The sequence below is a fragment of the Alternaria metachromatica genome, assembly GCF_023757995.1.
Source record: "Alternaria metachromatica strain BMP 0045 chromosome Unknown scaffold_17, whole genome shotgun sequence".
NCBI classification, from domain to species: domain Eukaryota; kingdom Fungi; phylum Ascomycota; class Dothideomycetes; order Pleosporales; family Pleosporaceae; genus Alternaria; species Alternaria metachromatica.
In genome coordinates, this window is record NW_026055508.1 from 400,142 (window position 1) to 417,356 (window position 17,215).

A 17,215-nucleotide genomic window follows, 5' to 3' on the forward strand; every position below is an offset into this window, starting at 1 on the left:
GTGTTGCGGAGGAATGTCGCGCATCGGAAAGTTTCGTGATGATGTCCGTGCTGTTCGCTCATTGGACAGACAGCAGACCATCACTCGAGCACCTCCATGGTTTATATGAGGTCGCAAACACATTTGAGCTTTGATAAAATTCATTGACTGCTTATCTGTCTTGACCTTTTCTTCATCCATCTCATGGCATGTTCCTCGTGCGACATGTATCTCGGTCGTAGCATTCCTCCAGCATCACCTTGCAGACATCTACTGCTTCTGTTCGCCCTTCTTCGGTAGCAGATTCCTCAAAGAAAGATCGTAGACCACGTCCTCCACATCCTTGACTCGGTACTTCAGTCCGTCGCTGCGGCGGCGCAAGCTATCGTTCTTAAGGTTGAGGATCTGGAAACCTGCGTGCAAGTCCTTGACAAACTGGTTGATAAGAAGCGGACGCTCGTAATCACCGAGAGTGACGGCGTTACGTGCGAGGCGTGTCTGTGATTGTCAGAATCGATGGAGGTTGAAGTTGAGCAAGGCGACAAACCAATTCTTCGACGAGCGTCATGAGGGAATGGAGGTACTCTTCGAGCGAGAGATGGAACTCATCGCGGTCCTTGAGGTTCACAGGGACTGCTAGAATTAGCGATGCGCATTTGTACCATAATCTTGAACATACTCTTGAAGATCTCGCCGAGCTCCTCGATGGTCAAGAGACGGCCGCACTGTACCTCGCCACCGTCGTACTTGTAACCACCGAGCCAGCCCCAGAACAAAGCGCTCTCGCACTGGTGTGCTGTCAGTATTGCGATGATGATATTGTGTGGTTGATGAGCTTACTGCGCCCTGCATCTGACGGCTCCACATGTTGTTGAACTTGTAATACGGCATCTTGGACGCAGCCTGCGACAGGTTGCCGACGGTGTCGATCACATTTCCGATAGGCTCTTGTGCCGCTTTTAGGATGTCGGGCACTGCAGTTCGTTTAGTTGTGATGTAACCAAACCTGCGCAGAGCGACTTACGCTCGCTGACAGGTGTCGAGTGGGCTCTAGACAACACGAATGAGACGTTGCGGTCTACAATATGTCAGTATAGTCCGCTACTCTTGTAGAGAATACTTACTGTGCTTCTCAAGCGCCTGGATGATGTCGCGCAGCTCCTGTCGCGTTGTGAGTACGCTATCACGTGCAGCTTCATCGGCCGCCACTTACATCTCGGGTCGCAGTGTCTTCGTCTACGCGCGCCTGAAGGTCCTGGAAAATGGCCGGGTTGACCATACCTGGGTTCGCTGCCATTTGACGTGTGGTTTGGTATTGAGGCGTTGTTGCGAGGAAGTTCGTGTTGGTGGCTGAGTTGACGATTGTTTGTCACGGCAAGCTACGAAATTTTGGTCTCTCACTACTCACCGCGCAAAGTTGCTTTTATTCAGCTGCAACCACGCAAAGTAGGCTACCATTTGTACGAGTTCTACATGGAAATTCTGTCTTCGTGTCAAATGGGCTACATAATTAGGTGATAGGATCGAAGTCCAGCGCATCCAAGGACAGGTAGCATGCGTGCGCCACCAAATGGTATAACACAGCAACCACGACCTTATTCCAAGCACTTTAAAACAACACTCCATGACAATAGACTATGTTGTTGCATGACCTCAACTAATCCTTGCTTTCAAGGGCAAGATGAAGATAACCGATAAAGATCTCACAACACCAACACGGTACGGTACCACCCTTACTTTTACCTTGACGCAAACAGCGAATACAAATGTCTTATGTCATGCAAGAAGTCGTGCAATACTTGAAGATTGATATTGCATTACGCTCATGCAGTGAGTACCATAATGACGTTGGGAACATCCAACTGATGATCTCTTGATTCGAAAGCACTGATACTCACGAACAAACAATGGCAATATCACGATCAAACTTCTTCCTCAAGCAACTGGCAAGCCAGAAGTCTCAATGAAAAAGTCGCGTCTGCCAGAGATAGTGAAATACTGGCGACACTGTGTCAAGGAAGGTGAGCAAGCCCAGAGCCTCCTCGACCAGTTTCAAAAATAGGAATAATCGTGAATTCTCCCGTGGGAGAGTTTTAGCGATTAAACTAAAAAGAACAGATACTACACTTGATCTAGGGGATGTTAGTAAATTTCAAAGTTAGAGGGTAGAAGGGACGTACCTAAGCCAAAAGGCAAAGAGAGCTAAGGAACAGAAGAGGAGGCAGAGGGACGGCAGCAAAATATACTCGACCTGGCCTTGGCGCGCTAGACATCACGTGAGTCTTAGTAGCGTCGCACGTACCTTCTCTGCCTGCTGTCGGGAGAACTCCGGCGTCCGGGCGCCTGTAGAACATTGCCCGTGATGGTGAGTCTCCAGGCTCCAGTATTACGCATCACCTTTGCCTGCTCGAACGCGTCGTGCGCCTTTGCGTAGCGGCTCCCAGACTCACTTTCACTGTACAGATACGTCATCAACTCTGCGGCGAGATCCATCCCCGATGGCCATTATCTTCGTCTGAGGATGGCGTTGCATGAGCGCAACGAGATGCGTCGCGAAGTTACCTGATCATCCCGAGTTGGGTACAATGTTAGCGTATACGTGCTTGAAGTGGCACCCCCATGTAAGGACGGTGATGTATACGTCTGGGCAACACTTCATGTACAACGCGTCAAGAACAACCATCTTCGCATACGGGTACATTCATATTCGTCTATGCTGATAGCGCAGGAATAGCAATGCTGTCTGTAGAAGACGAGAATCCTCAGCCACCCTCTCGAACAGATGCATACCGCGAGTTGCTCCACGCTCCATAACATCATGTCTCTCGCACTATAATACTACTGCGCAGCCTCCGAACCCCCCATGTCTCGGCGAATCTGTTTGGCTCGCGCTCCCCTGATACACCGCATACATCTTCGTTTAACTCGCCTTCTTCGTAAGCTTCGGCTTGCCACGAACCATCTTGTACCTTATGCTCAACTTGACAACACGACGCTCCTTCTTTCCCGCACTCTTCGCCCTCGTCTGGTGGTCTTCCACCTCCCTTGGCTCCGCATCGACCGCATCGCTCGGCGCCACCATCGCGAGTTGTTCACGAGCGTGGAACTCGCAGCTTAAGAACCTCGCCTCTTCGCAGAACCAGTGGAAACTTGGAGCATAGCCGGCCTTTTTCTTGGTGTTGTATTCTCGACCTTCGATGAGCGAGATGTTGTCGTAGAGGAGTTGGGTCACCCAGCTCTCGCCATCCCATCCAATTTTCATGTTGAGCGCTGATATATCGATGCCTTCTTCCTTTACGCATTCGTCGGCTAGCCAACTGGGCGTCATAAGGCCGGTTGTATCGCGTTGTGATGAGGCTGTCGCGCGGCGTATACGCGGAGCGATGGCGTAGAGGAAGAGAGGGCCGCGTAACAGGAAGCAGAGGTCATCTGATGCTCGCGATTAGTTGTTTGCAGCTATACTGGCCCGGCCACTTACCAAGGAGTTGTGTCCGATCGTGCGACGGTAGTCTGCCCAACGAATCGTCGAGTGAGCTCTGGAGATGGCTGCGCAACCTATCTTTGGGCTGCCCGAGACGGAGCCTTAGCTTCATCGCTCTTGTCGGTTGTGTGGCGGTTGAGAAGACGGGTTGCTGGTGGTCTTCAGGCCGCGTTGTATATGTCCCGAAGGTCGCGCTGCGTGAGAGGTCACAAGGCCGTGAATGGTGAGACTCCCGCGATAGGGCATATAAGTCGACTTTCTCTCACTCTTCAACCCATAACAGTCCTCATGCGCAGTGGTTAGTCATCATGGGCCTGTCGATTGTTCAAAGTGAAGGCGACGACCGAACAGGCCTGCAGACTACATCACGATGAAAATATGCAAAGTAGATGACCCAACGTCAACGCAGGCTCCAGAGCGTTTAGGTTTCGGTTCAATGAGGCACCAATCTAGGAATGCTATCTGCTCGACGACCTGATAATTGGCTAGAGTGGGCTGGTAGCTACCGCCATCGGCAAGGTGCCCACGGCAAGCGCTATACGGAAACTTGTTACATCCTGCCACCACATATCGAACCCACGGAGTCGTCATTATGGGGCTTGCGCTACTCGACAACCCCCTCTCCAGCCTCCTTCTCCCTCGCTACACGCTCTTCCTCATCCTTCGCACGCTCCGCCTCATCCTTCTTACGCTTCTCCTCATCCATCTCACGATAACTCTCCGCGAGCATATGCACCCTATCAAAAAGCGCCATCATTGCCTCCCTCTCACTCACGTCCGACTGACCCTTCGCCAGCGTCCACTCACCAACCAGGAAGCGCGCAACATGACCCTCCCAACGGACCGCACCAGGAATCCAGGATTCCGGTTTCAATTCCCACTTGACAGTGATTGCGATAGACTTTTGACCCTCTATCGTTGACGCATTGAATTGGGTTGGAAAATCAAAAGATTGCGCCATACTGTTCAGTGAATCGTTGGAGTCGCCGCCATCAACGAGGGTTGTTGCACCGGAATGGAGTTCTGCATCTTCGTCATTCTGCGGGCCCTCCCATGGGTAGTGCTGTAGATGTTTTCTTCCCACGTCGAGAAGATAGATGATGTCCTCTTGACTTATGTTAGTCAATCACTTCCGATGGAAGAGGTGGCACTTACTGCACCAAGGCTGGTACTCCGTAGAACTGTAGACTCCTAGCTTCTTGTCCGTTATGACGTATTCGACCTGGTTCTTGAAGTTTGGGTCGTAGTTCTTTTCGTCCATGATTACTGTAGTCTTGCTGTATCCTTGACACGGAAGAAGTCATGGACTGGCCATGAAACAGCATTTTATATGGTACATGCGTTTGACATCAAACTTCTTCAGCGATGTGGGCGACGTTCTGGCTTGCTACCTATCCGTGTCATATGAGATGGCTAGACACGTGTCGCATGTTACTGCACACATGTCGCTAAGTCATGATCGGTAGCTACCTGTTCAGGCAATGTATGCCTCTATCTTGAACTCGGTTCAATAGAATGCGATACGAAGGCTGTCCACCCCTTGTGGCGGCGCAAGATGACCTAGCGAATCACGCCTTTCCGCATGTTTGCGAAAGCTGCTTCGAGCAATCGAGCTGCATATCTGCAACGTCTCGACAAGCATCACTCAAATTCAGGCAGTCTTGGATGATTGAATGGTACCGTTCATAGTTTGATACAAGCCTAGTATACATGATGATAGAGCAAATGACAGCCAACAACAATTCCTCGCGGCCAAGAGGTGAAGCACACGGCACTATTAATACAGACAGGACATGATGACAGCCTCAATGCTCACCATGAGCCACATCATTCATACTCTCGTGCCAAAGTAACAACCTTCTGGAACACCTCCAGCAGCGCATCTGCCGGTGAGGAGGTACTCCTTCCCTTGGCCAACACATACCCGTCAACAACGATGAGAACAACACTGCCCTCGAACACCGTGGCTCCACGAGAGTCCTTCTCCGCGCCCTCGTAACGTCGGATATCTAACTTGTTGCTGCAGTCCTCACGGTTCTTGGCGCTAAAGGCAGGGCGGCTGATGGAGTGCTCGAGTGATTCTGTCTGCCAGGCATGGTCGTGCATGAAGGTGGGGTTCGCGAGGAGAGCTTCAATGGCCTCTTCAACGTGTTAGCAAACATATCAACATGTTGAAGAGGGTGAGACGTACTGAGGAAAGGTGTGTAGTCTGGACCGGTGAGAAGCGGGAGACCACGGTACTTCTGGTCCGCTAGCATTGTCTGAAAAGCGTGTCGTACTGGGTTGAAAGTCATGTTTGGAGATTGAATTTGTTGGATTGGAGTGTAGATATTTGCGAGTTATGTTTCAGCGGGATCAGGCTTTTATGTGGTCGGCGGGGTGCTTGATCTGATGCCTTACTCATGTATTCGGCTTGTTGATCGTTTGCTGCTGTCACAATGGAAGATAAAACTTTGCCAATTGTAGCGGTATCATCTCGCGGCATGAAGGCGATGTCACCGTGCCCGTGGGGACCCCCTTCTGGACGTTTGGCATAGTCCGTAAAACCCACATGCAGTGGCGCGCCACACTCACAGAACGAAGAACTCGCGAATCATCTTCTGATTTCCGTTCGCATCAAGGTCCCCAATCCATGCGGCTGGTAGAAATGTCGCGGAGAAGCCACCCTTTTCGTCCATCCCAGCCTTGATTATGCAATTCCATAATCTCGCTTCTTCTACCGGCCAGCCGGTGGTTTGGTCTACTTGGGCTTCTTCCAATTCGATCGCTCGTTTGGACACCGCCACATGTTGCCCCGCATCCCAAAGGCCCTCGCGTGGTGGGTTACGTTCTAGAAGAGCTACTGCCTTTCGTCGGGTAACAGGACAGCGGCATCGAGTTGCGACAAAATAGAGCTGAGGAATTATCGCAATGTCGAAAGTGAAGTGAGCGGTGTTGGGGTTCGTGGGCGGCCTCGAGTCGATGATTGCTTGGGCATGATGCAGGATCTTCTTGAAGTGATCTAGATAGTTGTCGTATGTCTTCTCGATGACTGTTGCTGAGCATGATACGTAAACAAACGTCGTGTGATACGAAACCTTGAGGGCGTTCGCAGCCATTAATTCATCGTTCGAGAGCGCATGATGCTTCTCGAAGCGCTGCATGTTCTCGTACCAGAGATGATGGCACGCCAACAGATTGTCGCGTTCTCGATACAGTTCAAGACTAGGATCCTGCAGAACGAGTGATCTTCTTCCCATAATATACAGATGAGTTATAGATGCATTGCGAAGCTCGAAGTAGGCCTGGTGCGCCTCGGAGAGACTCGCATATGAGCGCTTGGAGTACGAAGCAGGCATCACTTGCAATATCTCCAAATCTTCCTGAATGCTGGCGCCATAAAGCAAAGCTTGCGCCATGCCGCGGGTGAAGATGGACACCAACTTGTATTCTGTTGAGCTTCTCGAAGGTCCGGACCCGTCCAATGCTACCTTTGGGGGATACGTGGTTTGTAATGAGCCCCGATAGTTCGGTAGTGCCATGCGGGGCGCGTACATTAGTTTGAAGCCGTTCCTCAAATGGGTGAAGGCGGCATGGTAGTTGCCTTGGAGGAACTCAATGCAGACGAAAAGAAGACAGATAACGAGTCCAAGCTCCGGCGAGTAAGTGGCATCGCTCATTCGATTGACTAAGCAGCCAATGGACTTGTTGTAATGAGATAACATGACCTTGCGCTCGTGATTGGCAATGAAGCCCGCGCATGCATGCTTCATATCTCCAGGCTCAGTTTGGCAAAGAGCTCCCAGAGCTATCACGGCATGGCGCACGGCCGGTTCCGAGTGGGCCATCTGCAGTACGATACGGGACCAAAATTCTTTGTCGAAGTTGGTGGAGAGTGCAGGGCAGGCGCAATGATAGTAGAAGTCCAGATAGCGTGCACTATCTCCAAGGCCACTGAAGGCAGAGATGGCGTTCTGCGGATCGGAGGCTCGTCCATGAGTCCAGACATGAACTTGGAACTTCGCGTCGTTTGTAGTGTAACCATCGCATTTGCGGCCAGTACGCACACACCTAACAGCATTAGCTCACGGAATGATCCGCGAGAACGGGGAGTCAATGCTTACTTGAGGCATTCTGGCTTCTTCTCATCACATTTGACGCGTCGCACTCTGGTATCGATGTGTCAGCCTTTTGTCACATGCAAAGGTGTCCGCTGCGTACTTGCACGTCTTGCAGCCTGTCTTCACTTTTGGAGCCCGTCTGCGGGCTTGGAAAGACGCCTCGCTCGTCGAAGACATCCTGGATGCAGGCCAGAGATGGCGGTAAGAGTACGGCGTGACTGCATGATGGAGACGCGTGAGTATAGTCGGATAGGACACGCGACGAAGGTGCGAGTGTGGCGGATGGAAGACGGCCAATCATGACATCAGCGCCCGGAAAGCATCACGTGCTTTTACGAGCCGACCAATCGTGAGATGTCGAACCCGCAGATGTCCGACCACCTCATACGAGAAAGAAACCGAACAGGCCTAGAGCCTACATTAACGTTAGATATCCTACTTTGCATATTTTTATGTTAATGTAGACTGGAACTACAAAAACGTAGGCTGTAGACCTGTTCAGTTTTTCCCTATGTTGACTTGCGACGACGTTGCAGGTCAGGCGCGCAACGACTGGCATAGCGAAGAGTGCAGCATCCAGATGAGGCATTGTATCTTTTCATCGACGGGATATGTGGCTGTACTTACATACAGCTGGGTACATGCCCGGGCGCTCCCATGCCGGCTACTGAGTCGAAACTACCTAAGATACCTAGGTAGCTTACAAGATGTCGCCGCGCGGAGCCTACATAGACGCTACGCCTTGCCATTTGCTTCTCATTGTCCTATCGTAGGCTGCACGCTTCTTCAGTTTCTTCAGGTTCTTCCTCGTCTGAGGAGCTCCAACCGCTCCAACATCTTTTTCCCACCGCTAAATCTTTGGAGACCTGGCGAGGATCATGGCATGCAACGCCAGAGCGGCCTTCTCAAAACCGTCCTTTGCCAATCCATAGACCTCCTCGTCTACCAACGGGTCATTCCCCTCCTTCTCGCAGAGGTCGCCCTTAAGAACGATCGTGGGGGCCCCAGTGCGGCCGCGTTCAGGATGGACGGCCAAACACATATAGCTACGTCTACCCTCATGTCCTATGAACATGCAGAGTTGCCAGAGTGACTGTATACCATTAGGACCGAAGATACCGTGTACACCAAGATTGATGACATAGTCGGACAGATAGTCTGGAGATATCCTGTGTCAGCGGAGGAGAAACCATGTGGTGCAGCGGGAAAGAGAACTTACAGACTAGACGATGCATCGCGTCCGGGTTCTCCGCCCACCAGATAGCCAATATATCTCGGAGGACTAGATATATGCGATCGTAGAGCATCTCACGAGTGAGACGATCGAGCGGCTCGCGATAGATCTGCGGCACATACGGTCCAGGTGATGGCTCTGGGGATGGCGACTTTGACTGCGTGCCAATGATGGGCATGTGACCTGTCGGCGGAGCATACGGCGGGGATGGCGACTTCGACTGTGTACCGATAATGGGTATGTGACCTGTTGGCGGAGCATACGGCGGGGAAGGTGACTTCGACTGTGTGCCAATAATGGGCAGGGGAGCTTTCGGCGGAGCATGCTGCGCGGTGGTGTGGGAAGGAGCGTACGCGGTCGGTGGTATAGCCATACGCGAAGGCTGGAAGCTGGGAACCTTCGGGGAAGGCGGTGATAGCTGGCGTACGGACGTAGTTGGAGACATGGACGGGGACGCTAGACCGGGTGACGGAGAAGTTGAGTAGCCCCTTGGTCCAGTCGTGACGCGAAGAGGATTCTGCGCCTGGTAGTCGTGCAGTCGCGACACTGCGTCGTTGGCGGTGCGTGAGAAGTCAGGAGGATAGTCGGCCATCGTGTGTGATATGGAGTTGAGACGGAACTTGTTCTTGGTAGAGGACGTCGGGTGTCAAGAGCGGCGACTCAGGATTTGGAAGCTCTCAGATCATCAGGGCAAGCGGCCGAAGGAAGCAGAAGTGGGCGGTGATTGCTGATGGTGGTTGATGGTTTGGGGTCGCGCTCGTCGAGAAGAGATTTCGGGTGCAAAGTGAGAGCGAAATGTGAGTGAAAGAGACTTGCTCATATCTGACGACTGCCTGGCCGTGCGGAACTTCGATAGTGACATCCTAATCACGGAAGGCCACCGTATCGTCCCGGTGCAAATCCCAGAGGTTAAGCTGTACAATGCGGTTTTAGCAGAATGTTGACGCATGTTCCGACAGAACACAGTTCTACAGATTCACCTCCATCAAGAAAAAAACATGGATGGCGTGGAGCCTACATTAACATTAAAAGATGCAAAGTATGTAACCCAACGTCAACGTAGGCTCCAGGGTGTCCAGACCTTTCCTTGGATGAGGTGAATTGCCCTAGGACCCGAGCGGCGAAACGAATCTAGTTTCCAAGTACCAGCTTCCATCAGGCGGGTTTGTCGACGTGTCCTATCGCCCTTAAACCACATATGCACAGATCGCGTGCTCTGCAACCTACATTAGCAATACAGCCAAGAAATGACAGAATCCTGAGGCAATGTAGACATCTAGGTCATCTACTTCACCAAGGGGTGCTCGAGCATGCTCTCTTATATGCCACTAAGAGCCGCAGCGGTCTCTTCTATTGACATGGTATGATATGGACAGAAGTGATTGTCTTTTATCAGGACGTTAACAAAAGAGGAGGATCGCGACTTTGGTGCGAGTGGCGGCATCACGAGGTCGTATCGTTTCGTTGCCCGGAGAAAATCGTGGAGACGCAAATAGCACGGACTAGCCTGGATGTGGATACGACCTGCAGGGTGGGCCTAGTGCGGCTCGGGAAGTGTCAACAGTGCGCATTCACTCCTGACAACCGCCCCCATAGTATCCCTGACCCTCGTCGCACCCCACCGCGCCTTCTCTCGTTTCTGTTTACCTTGCGGACATTCACTCGCTAATCGTCCGCACCTTCCTCCGCTATCACACTTCACTCACTTACCGTCATCCACACCAAGCTACCGCCGCACACCGCGCCAGACCCGCCGCAACCCGAGCGACCTCACACGTTCCATAATCCGCCATCATGGGCTTCGGCGACTTCCAGACGATATGCGAAAAGGCACCGATACCACTATGCGCGCTTGTGGGCCATCAGGCGATCAACGATGGCGTGGGCATCCAGACAGAGTGCTATGCGCGTACCATTGAGATTGCGAATACCCTCATTTTCGAGGCGGCGAACGACTTCATGCACATCTTGGCCATGATAATGACCGTCGTCATGATTATCCACGTGCGCTCCAAGTTCACAGCTGTCGGTACGTTTGCGCATTGCCGTCTATAGCCGGGGCAGTTCACTAATGCACAGCAGGTCGCAAGGAAATCACATCCTTCTTCTACATCTACCTCCTTTTGACCATCATATCGCTCGTCCTCGACGCCGGTGTCGCCGCTCCTGGCTCTGCCGCCTACCCGTACTTCGCCGCCGCCCAGAACGGCCTCGTCTCCGCGCTGTGCACCTGTCTGCTCATCAACGGCTTCGTCGGCTTCCAACTTTACGAGGATGGCACTACACTCTCCGTCTGGCTCCTACGCCTCTCTTCGCTGGCCATGTTCATCGTCGGTGGTGCCGTGAACCTCTTGACATTCAAGGGCTGGGCTGGACTGGAACCGGGCAACCCCGTCGGCATCTTTGTCGTTACCTACATCGTCAACGCCATCTGCCTCTTCGTATACACCGTCAGCCAGATCATCTTGGTTGTCGGAACACTGGAGGACCGCTGGCCGCTCGGTGATATCTCATTCGGCATCTTCTTCTTTGTCATCGGCCAGGTCATTCTATACGTCTTCAGCGACACCATCTGCGACCAGGTCCAACACTACATCGATGGCCTCTTCTTCGCAACTATTTGCAACCTGCTTGCTGTCATGATGGTCTACAAGGTACGCTTATCACAAACATCATCCAACCGAACAACGCTGACAACTTCCAGTACTGGGACTCCATCACTCGCGAAGATCTCGAATTCTCCGTCGGCGTCAAGCAACACAACTGGGAGGTCAAGGAGCCTTTCCTCGAGGAAGACCAAAAGCGTGGCACCATGTACCAGGACTCCGACTACGACGCACCATCGCTGTACCAACAACCATACACGCGCAACTCGCACTACTCCGCTGTCGGCCACTAAGCTCACGACAACATCCCGCTTTGTTTTACTTTCGATGATACATGTTTTGCGCATACCATTTTACGGCATTGGGTGGAGTTTATGGCGCATATCAGCTTCGGCAAAATGCTTCAGCACTGTACTACTGCTTGTGAACGGTAGCTTTTGGAACTTGGAGGAACAGGGAACCGCAATAGCACTTGGTAATGTGCTTCGTTGCCGCCCTTTGCAGACGAGATCATGACATATTTAGCGCTTATATAGTAATATCAACTCCTTACAATCGACCGAAGTCCTCCCTGCGCACACCGTCGTCTCATACAAGGGAGGGAACGAACAGGTGCCCTACAGTCTACATTAGTTTAGAGACAAAAATACGACAACATCTCAAGGCAATGTAGACCTCTAGGTCATATACAGTCTTGTTCCTGTAGGTGGGTGTCTTGATGTATTCTTTACATGGAGTCTTGTCCGAACCGAGGCTTCCTGGGGCCGCGTGGACAGCGCCGCAGCAGCACAACCCATCCCATCTCCATCTGGCAAGCAATGCGATAACCATTGTTGCAGACAACCTTGGAATACCGTCTTCACATGATTGTCGTACATTCACCGCTCGAAGTTTGGGAGAACCTTACTCCGGCCCCTTCCCCGGATTCGCTGCATTGATGATACGCTAGTGAGCGGGTCGATGTTCATCCCCGCAGCATGTCCGATGCGCCCTCGGGGCTTCATTCGGCAGGTATAACTTCGCAGAATGCTGTCATCTCGCGATGTAGATTTCACTGCTCCTGTATCATTGACCGTCGCTTTAGGGGGTAACATTATCGCCATCATCGCATACAATTGCCTTTCATCTCATCTTTACCGTTTACGGGTCCACCCATTGGTGCGCCAAACTACAGCAATTCGATAACGAATCGATATACTACGTTGACGCGATGCCGCAAACGGATGTTCTCATATCCGGTTCCGGTTCAGCTGGTGTCTTCGCAGCAACTTGGCTAGCAATCTACAATATCCCATTTACGATTCTGGAGCGACGTCCTGGTCCACTAAAGATCGGCCAAGCAGATGGCGTACAGGTGCGCACAGTAGAAATTTACGAGTCATTTGGTCTATCGGAAGATTTGTTGCGTGAGGCATACCATATCCTGGAAGTGTGCTTCTGGGGTGTCGATGAAGATGGCAATGGCAATGAGCAGGGCGGCATCAAGAGGAAGAGTAGATCAATCGATACGGAGAAGGGACTGAGTCATTTGCCACATGTGATTCTGAATCAAGCGCGTATGAATGGGCTGATGTTGGGAAAGATGGAGACCATCTTGAAAGAGCAGGGAAGATGGAAAGAAGGCACGAGCAACGGGATCGAGTACGGCTGGGCTGTAAAGAGCGTGGACATTGACGAGAAAAGAAAGAACGACCCGAACGCGCATTGCGTCAAAGTGACCGCTGAAAAAGATGGCAAGGACGAAGTCTGGGAAGCGAAATACGTACTGGGCTGCGACGGCGCACACTCGACCATTCGCAAAGCCCTCGACATCCGCATGCTCGGCGACTCTTCCGATACCGTCTGGGGCGTCATGGATATCTACCCACTTACAACATTCCCCGACATCCGCCGCAAATGCACGATACACAGCACCGCTGGTAACCTCATCATCATCCCCCGCGAAGGCGGTCAACTAGTCCGGTTCTACATCCAGCTACCCGCCGGCACGCAGCCAAAGACGGTGAAATTGGCCGACTTGCAAGACCAGACTCGCAGGATCTTCGCGCCTTATACCATGGACTTCGCAGACGTCTTCTGGTGGAGTGCGTATAGCATCGGTCAACGCCTCGCTGAAGTGTTCCATGCGCACAACCGTGTCTTTTTGACGGGCGATGCGTGTCACACGCACTCGCCAAAGGCAGGTCAGGGGATGAACGTGTCGCTTCAGGATGGTTACAATATCGGCTGGAAGCTTGGCTCCATTCTTTCTGGTCTTTCACCTCCTTCTCTGCTGTCGACATACGTTACCGAACGCAGTAAGACGGCAGCTGATCTCATCGCCTTCGATAAAGAACTAGCAAAGATGATCAGCAGGAAAGATCGGTATGAAGGCGAGTTTGCGGACTACTTTCGGAAGAGCGGGCGGTATATGGCGGGGTTCACGGCGAGGTACGAAGACACTGTCATTACCAAGGGGATGGAGAAGGAGAAGAGTGCGGCGACGGCGGTCACGGTGGGGACGCGTTTTTCAAGTGCGCAGGTGATACGGTTTTGCGACTGTAAGGCTGTGCAGTTGATGAGTATACTAAAGAGTGATGGGAGGTGGCGCGTCGTGGTGTTTGGAGGAGATGTTAACCAAGCGCAGCATCGCGAGCGACTGGCCAAGGTATGCGCACTCAGCTCCCATAGTCTTCGTACTCTAACACCGTTCAGCTGGCGAAAGCACTCGAAGCAATCGCAAGCCGATACACCCCGGCGGGGAAACACATCGACAGCATCATCGAGACCTTCCTCGTGCTGAACAGCAAGTTTACAGAAACCGAACAAGAAAGCATACCGGACTACTTTTGGCCAAAGAGCGGAAAGTGGAATATACGCGGTAAGTATTTCTCCTACCTGGCCCGTCTACTATCAGGCTAACACATCCGCCAGACCTCCACAAGACCTTCGTCGACGATGACCATTACAACTCCGGTCACGGACATGCCTACGAGAAGTACGGCGTCAAGCCTGATGTTGGCGCCGTTGTCATTGTGAGGCCTGATCAATGTAAGCAATTAACGCGCGATCATGAGACTGCAAGAGAAGAGACTGATCAACCGTAGATGTATCGAAGGTGACGACGTTGGACGACTTTGGAGGCATTGCAGAGTTCTTTGCGGGTTGTTTGATCGAGCAGGCGTCCACGCCAAGTTCGGGCGCAAGCGCGAAGTTGTGACCCATCGGATGGCCATGAGCTCTTGAGGCACCGGTTACGGAGCCAGAATGCTTGGAGATTAGCGGGACTAGCGGGTATAAATACCACTCCATACACTTTCTTCCACCTACTCTCATGTTCTACCATTCGCAAAACCGTTCCACCAAAACTATTCCAGAGATTCATGCATGGCTGCTGTTTGCTGGTCTTTTCCAAAATCCATTTCCTCGAGATATATGGAGCAGTGTCGACTTTTCCAAAACTTGCCCATTCATTTTACATGCCTTTCGGCAGCTCGCTTTTCGTCCACCCTGTCAAAATCGCTGCCATTGACTTTCATGATTGCGGCGATTTGAGAACGTCCAAAAATTGTGCCGACTGAACACATGTCACTCTCCAAAGACTTGTTGCGAATGTACGATGTGAGAAAGCAGCGAGACTTCCGCGCGCACACATGTCTGCTTTTTTCGGAGTATGTTTTACCACTCTTGACAACATTGTGCGGTCTTGGGATGTTCGCATAAAGTCCAAAATCATCTTTTTACGATTGCATGTGATCCTGCCCTTCTTTGGGCATTTCGAAAAAACACACTCTGCTTTCGATGTGTTGTGTGGGCTGAGGACCACTGTACATTTTGTCAAAGCCCGCGTTGGGTATGTTATGTGCCCTCTCAGTTTTCTGCCTCGTGCATGAGCTGTACCCGTCGCTCCACTCCACCGCTAGTGGCATTCTGCCAATATAAATAACTCGCATATGGAAGGCAGGACTTCTGCAACTTCACTCCTCACCTTACCTTACCAAAAGTCATGAAGGAATTTCCGATGTTCTCTTCTGCCGCTCGAACTTCAAAACTGCCGAATTGCCGTTGGATGTCTGCCTGGAGGCCGGCTTCGCCCATCCTTTCATTGTTTTCAAAAAAATCGCCAGTGACGAATGATGGAGCTGGTGGTCAGAAGTCTGAACTCGAAAGATACATGAGATTTTGAGCGAATTTACATCACCGCAGTCGCATGAGTGCAGAGGTCAAAGAGCCCATCGCGTTTCAAATTCTTCGATACGAATGTTATGTAGTCGTCGGCCAGAGATGATACCACATACTCGAAGCCTTGATCGCAACCATGTATGAGCCTGAAGAGCTTCAAAATTTGTGACCGTTACATGAGACTCTTATGTATACGTTTGGATAGAGATATGACACATTCAGGCCTGCGCCGCCTCTAGTTTCGCGTTCGTGCGCGAATTGTAGAAATGCTCTCTCGAGCATCTCCTCTACATCCCAAACATCATTTGCATTGATCAAAAATACTTTGGATCGGACTTATGAGATTGCGGGAAGAGCACGATGCCTTAAAACGATAGTAGCGAAGATTCATGTCCGCAGCCGTCGCTTAGAGCGTTGAAGTGACCATGATATGAACCGCATCGCCCATCGACGGACTCCAAACCCATTGGATGGAGCAAAACACCGCGATTTCACTACATTCAACACCTCTCCTCTTCCTACCCCAAGCAGAAACCCAAAAGCGGCCTCAACCTCCGCGGGCCCCTCCTAACTTCCACACCCTCTTCCTTCCTACCCAAAGCAGCAAACACATCCTCGGTCTTTCTCTCCGCTGCAATCCTCCTACTTTCTACACCTACCGCAAACAGCACATTTCGAAACCCGCTAGGCGTCCCGTCGACCACGATTATCTTCTCAGCAAAAGATACATTGGCTGGCATTGAGTACCGCTGCAGTCTATGCTTGGTACGAAGAAAAGCCGAAAGCGGTAGTCGGATATAAGGATGCTCGGTGTTGTGGAGTGGGTGCTGCGGCGAAGTGAGCCGCGTGCGAATCGAGTGACGATCTTGAGTCAACGGGACAAGGGTTCTGGGTATCGTTGCCGAGAGAAGTGGGTAGGCGGCATCGGATTTGTGCGTGCAAATGGGAATTGCGATGTCGATGTTGGTGGGTACTATGTGGGTGGGGACAACCGTGCCGGTGACATGGGCTCCATTCCTACGGGTTGCCGTGGCTCAGCAGCCTTTTCGGAGGATGCTTGGTGGCTTAATTCGAAACGAACCGAGGTTGACTTTTCGTTACATTCAATAGTGGACGAGCGTCCAGGAACGATGGTGTAGATGATGGAGGTCAGTGCGCTTTCCTCGCTTGCATCATGTGCGCGTCATATTGTCGTCACGACTTATTACTATGTGCCTTTCGCGACTTTGACGAGCATTGATGTCCTTGCGTGCAGGGGCATTCATCAGGCATCTATCACTACGAAACATGTTTGCGACTACTCCATGACTTTATTAAAGGCTCTTTTGTTTGAGTCATGGCGCCAGTGATCCCATCGAATGATCGCCATGCCTGAAGGCAACTCTCAGCGAACTTGCAACATCAACTTTCCCCATGTACGAAAGCTGATGTCTTGGAAGTCATGTCCTCTTGACGGCATGGCATCACAAGAGATGGCGGGCAGCAGCTTCTATCGATGTAGTTTCAGCCAGGACTAACTCTTGCGCCCCACCACAGACACCCATATCAAGTTGGAGTTTGTGCATACTTCCGTCTAGTCTTCTCATCACCACTTGTCCTCTCTTAAAATCAAAACAATATGCGATCATTTGAATGTCTCTCCTCGCGGCTGCAA

The 17,215-nt window shown here is 51.6% G+C and overlaps 7 protein-coding genes across 7 annotated transcripts; 2 read left to right on the plus strand and 5 right to left on the minus strand.

Moving 5' to 3' along the window:
* Positions 1–249: 249 nt before the first annotated feature.
* J4E83_007143 (uncharacterized protein) lies at positions 250–1,276 on the minus strand (the record flags this gene model as incomplete). Its single annotated transcript, XM_049334048.1, has 7 exons — positions 250–477; positions 527–612; positions 659–767; positions 820–953; positions 1,004–1,057; positions 1,104–1,140; positions 1,193–1,276. 7 exons carry the CDS (start codon positions 1,274–1,276, stop codon positions 250–252), a joined length of 732 nt encoding a protein of 243 aa, XP_049186859.1.
* A 1,623-nt stretch (positions 1,277–2,899) lies between these two features.
* Positions 2,900–3,572, minus strand: J4E83_007144 (uncharacterized protein; the record flags this gene model as incomplete). The annotated part of the gene is made up of 2 exons (XM_049334049.1): positions 2,900–3,408; positions 3,458–3,572. The coding sequence occupies 2 exons, from the start codon at positions 3,570–3,572 to the stop codon at positions 2,900–2,902; spliced, it is 624 nt and encodes a 207-aa protein (XP_049186860.1).
* A 492-nt stretch (positions 3,573–4,064) lies between these two features.
* On the minus strand, positions 4,065–4,721 carry J4E83_007145 (uncharacterized protein; the record flags this gene model as incomplete). The annotated part of the gene is made up of 2 exons (XM_049334050.1): positions 4,065–4,567; positions 4,616–4,721. The coding sequence occupies 2 exons, from the start codon at positions 4,719–4,721 to the stop codon at positions 4,065–4,067; spliced, it is 609 nt and encodes a 202-aa protein (XP_049186861.1).
* A 566-nt stretch (positions 4,722–5,287) lies between these two features.
* On the minus strand, positions 5,288–5,754 carry J4E83_007146 (uncharacterized protein; the record flags this gene model as incomplete). The annotated part of the gene is made up of 2 exons (XM_049334051.1): positions 5,288–5,601; positions 5,652–5,754. 2 exons carry the CDS (start codon positions 5,752–5,754, stop codon positions 5,288–5,290), a joined length of 417 nt encoding a protein of 138 aa, XP_049186862.1.
* Positions 5,755–6,030: 276 nt separating this feature from the next.
* J4E83_007147 (uncharacterized protein) lies at positions 6,031–7,119 on the minus strand (the record flags this gene model as incomplete). The annotated part of the gene is made up of 1 exon (XM_049334052.1): positions 6,031–7,119. The coding sequence occupies one exon, from the start codon at positions 7,117–7,119 to the stop codon at positions 6,031–6,033; it is 1,089 nt and encodes a 362-aa protein (XP_049186863.1).
* A 3,469-nt stretch (positions 7,120–10,588) lies between these two features.
* Positions 10,589–11,693, plus strand: CHS7 (Chitin synthase, class 7; the record flags this gene model as incomplete). The annotated part of the gene is made up of 3 exons (XM_049334053.1): positions 10,589–10,823; positions 10,877–11,448; positions 11,499–11,693. 3 exons carry the CDS (start codon positions 10,589–10,591, stop codon positions 11,691–11,693), a joined length of 1,002 nt encoding a protein of 333 aa, XP_049186864.1.
* Positions 11,694–12,610: 917 nt separating this feature from the next.
* J4E83_007149 (uncharacterized protein) lies at positions 12,611–14,599 on the plus strand (the record flags this gene model as incomplete). Its single annotated transcript, XM_049334054.1, has 4 exons — positions 12,611–13,894; positions 14,095–14,260; positions 14,314–14,430; positions 14,487–14,599. 4 exons carry the CDS (start codon positions 12,611–12,613, stop codon positions 14,597–14,599), a joined length of 1,680 nt encoding a protein of 559 aa, XP_049186865.1.
* Positions 14,600–17,215: the final 2,616 nt, after the last annotated feature.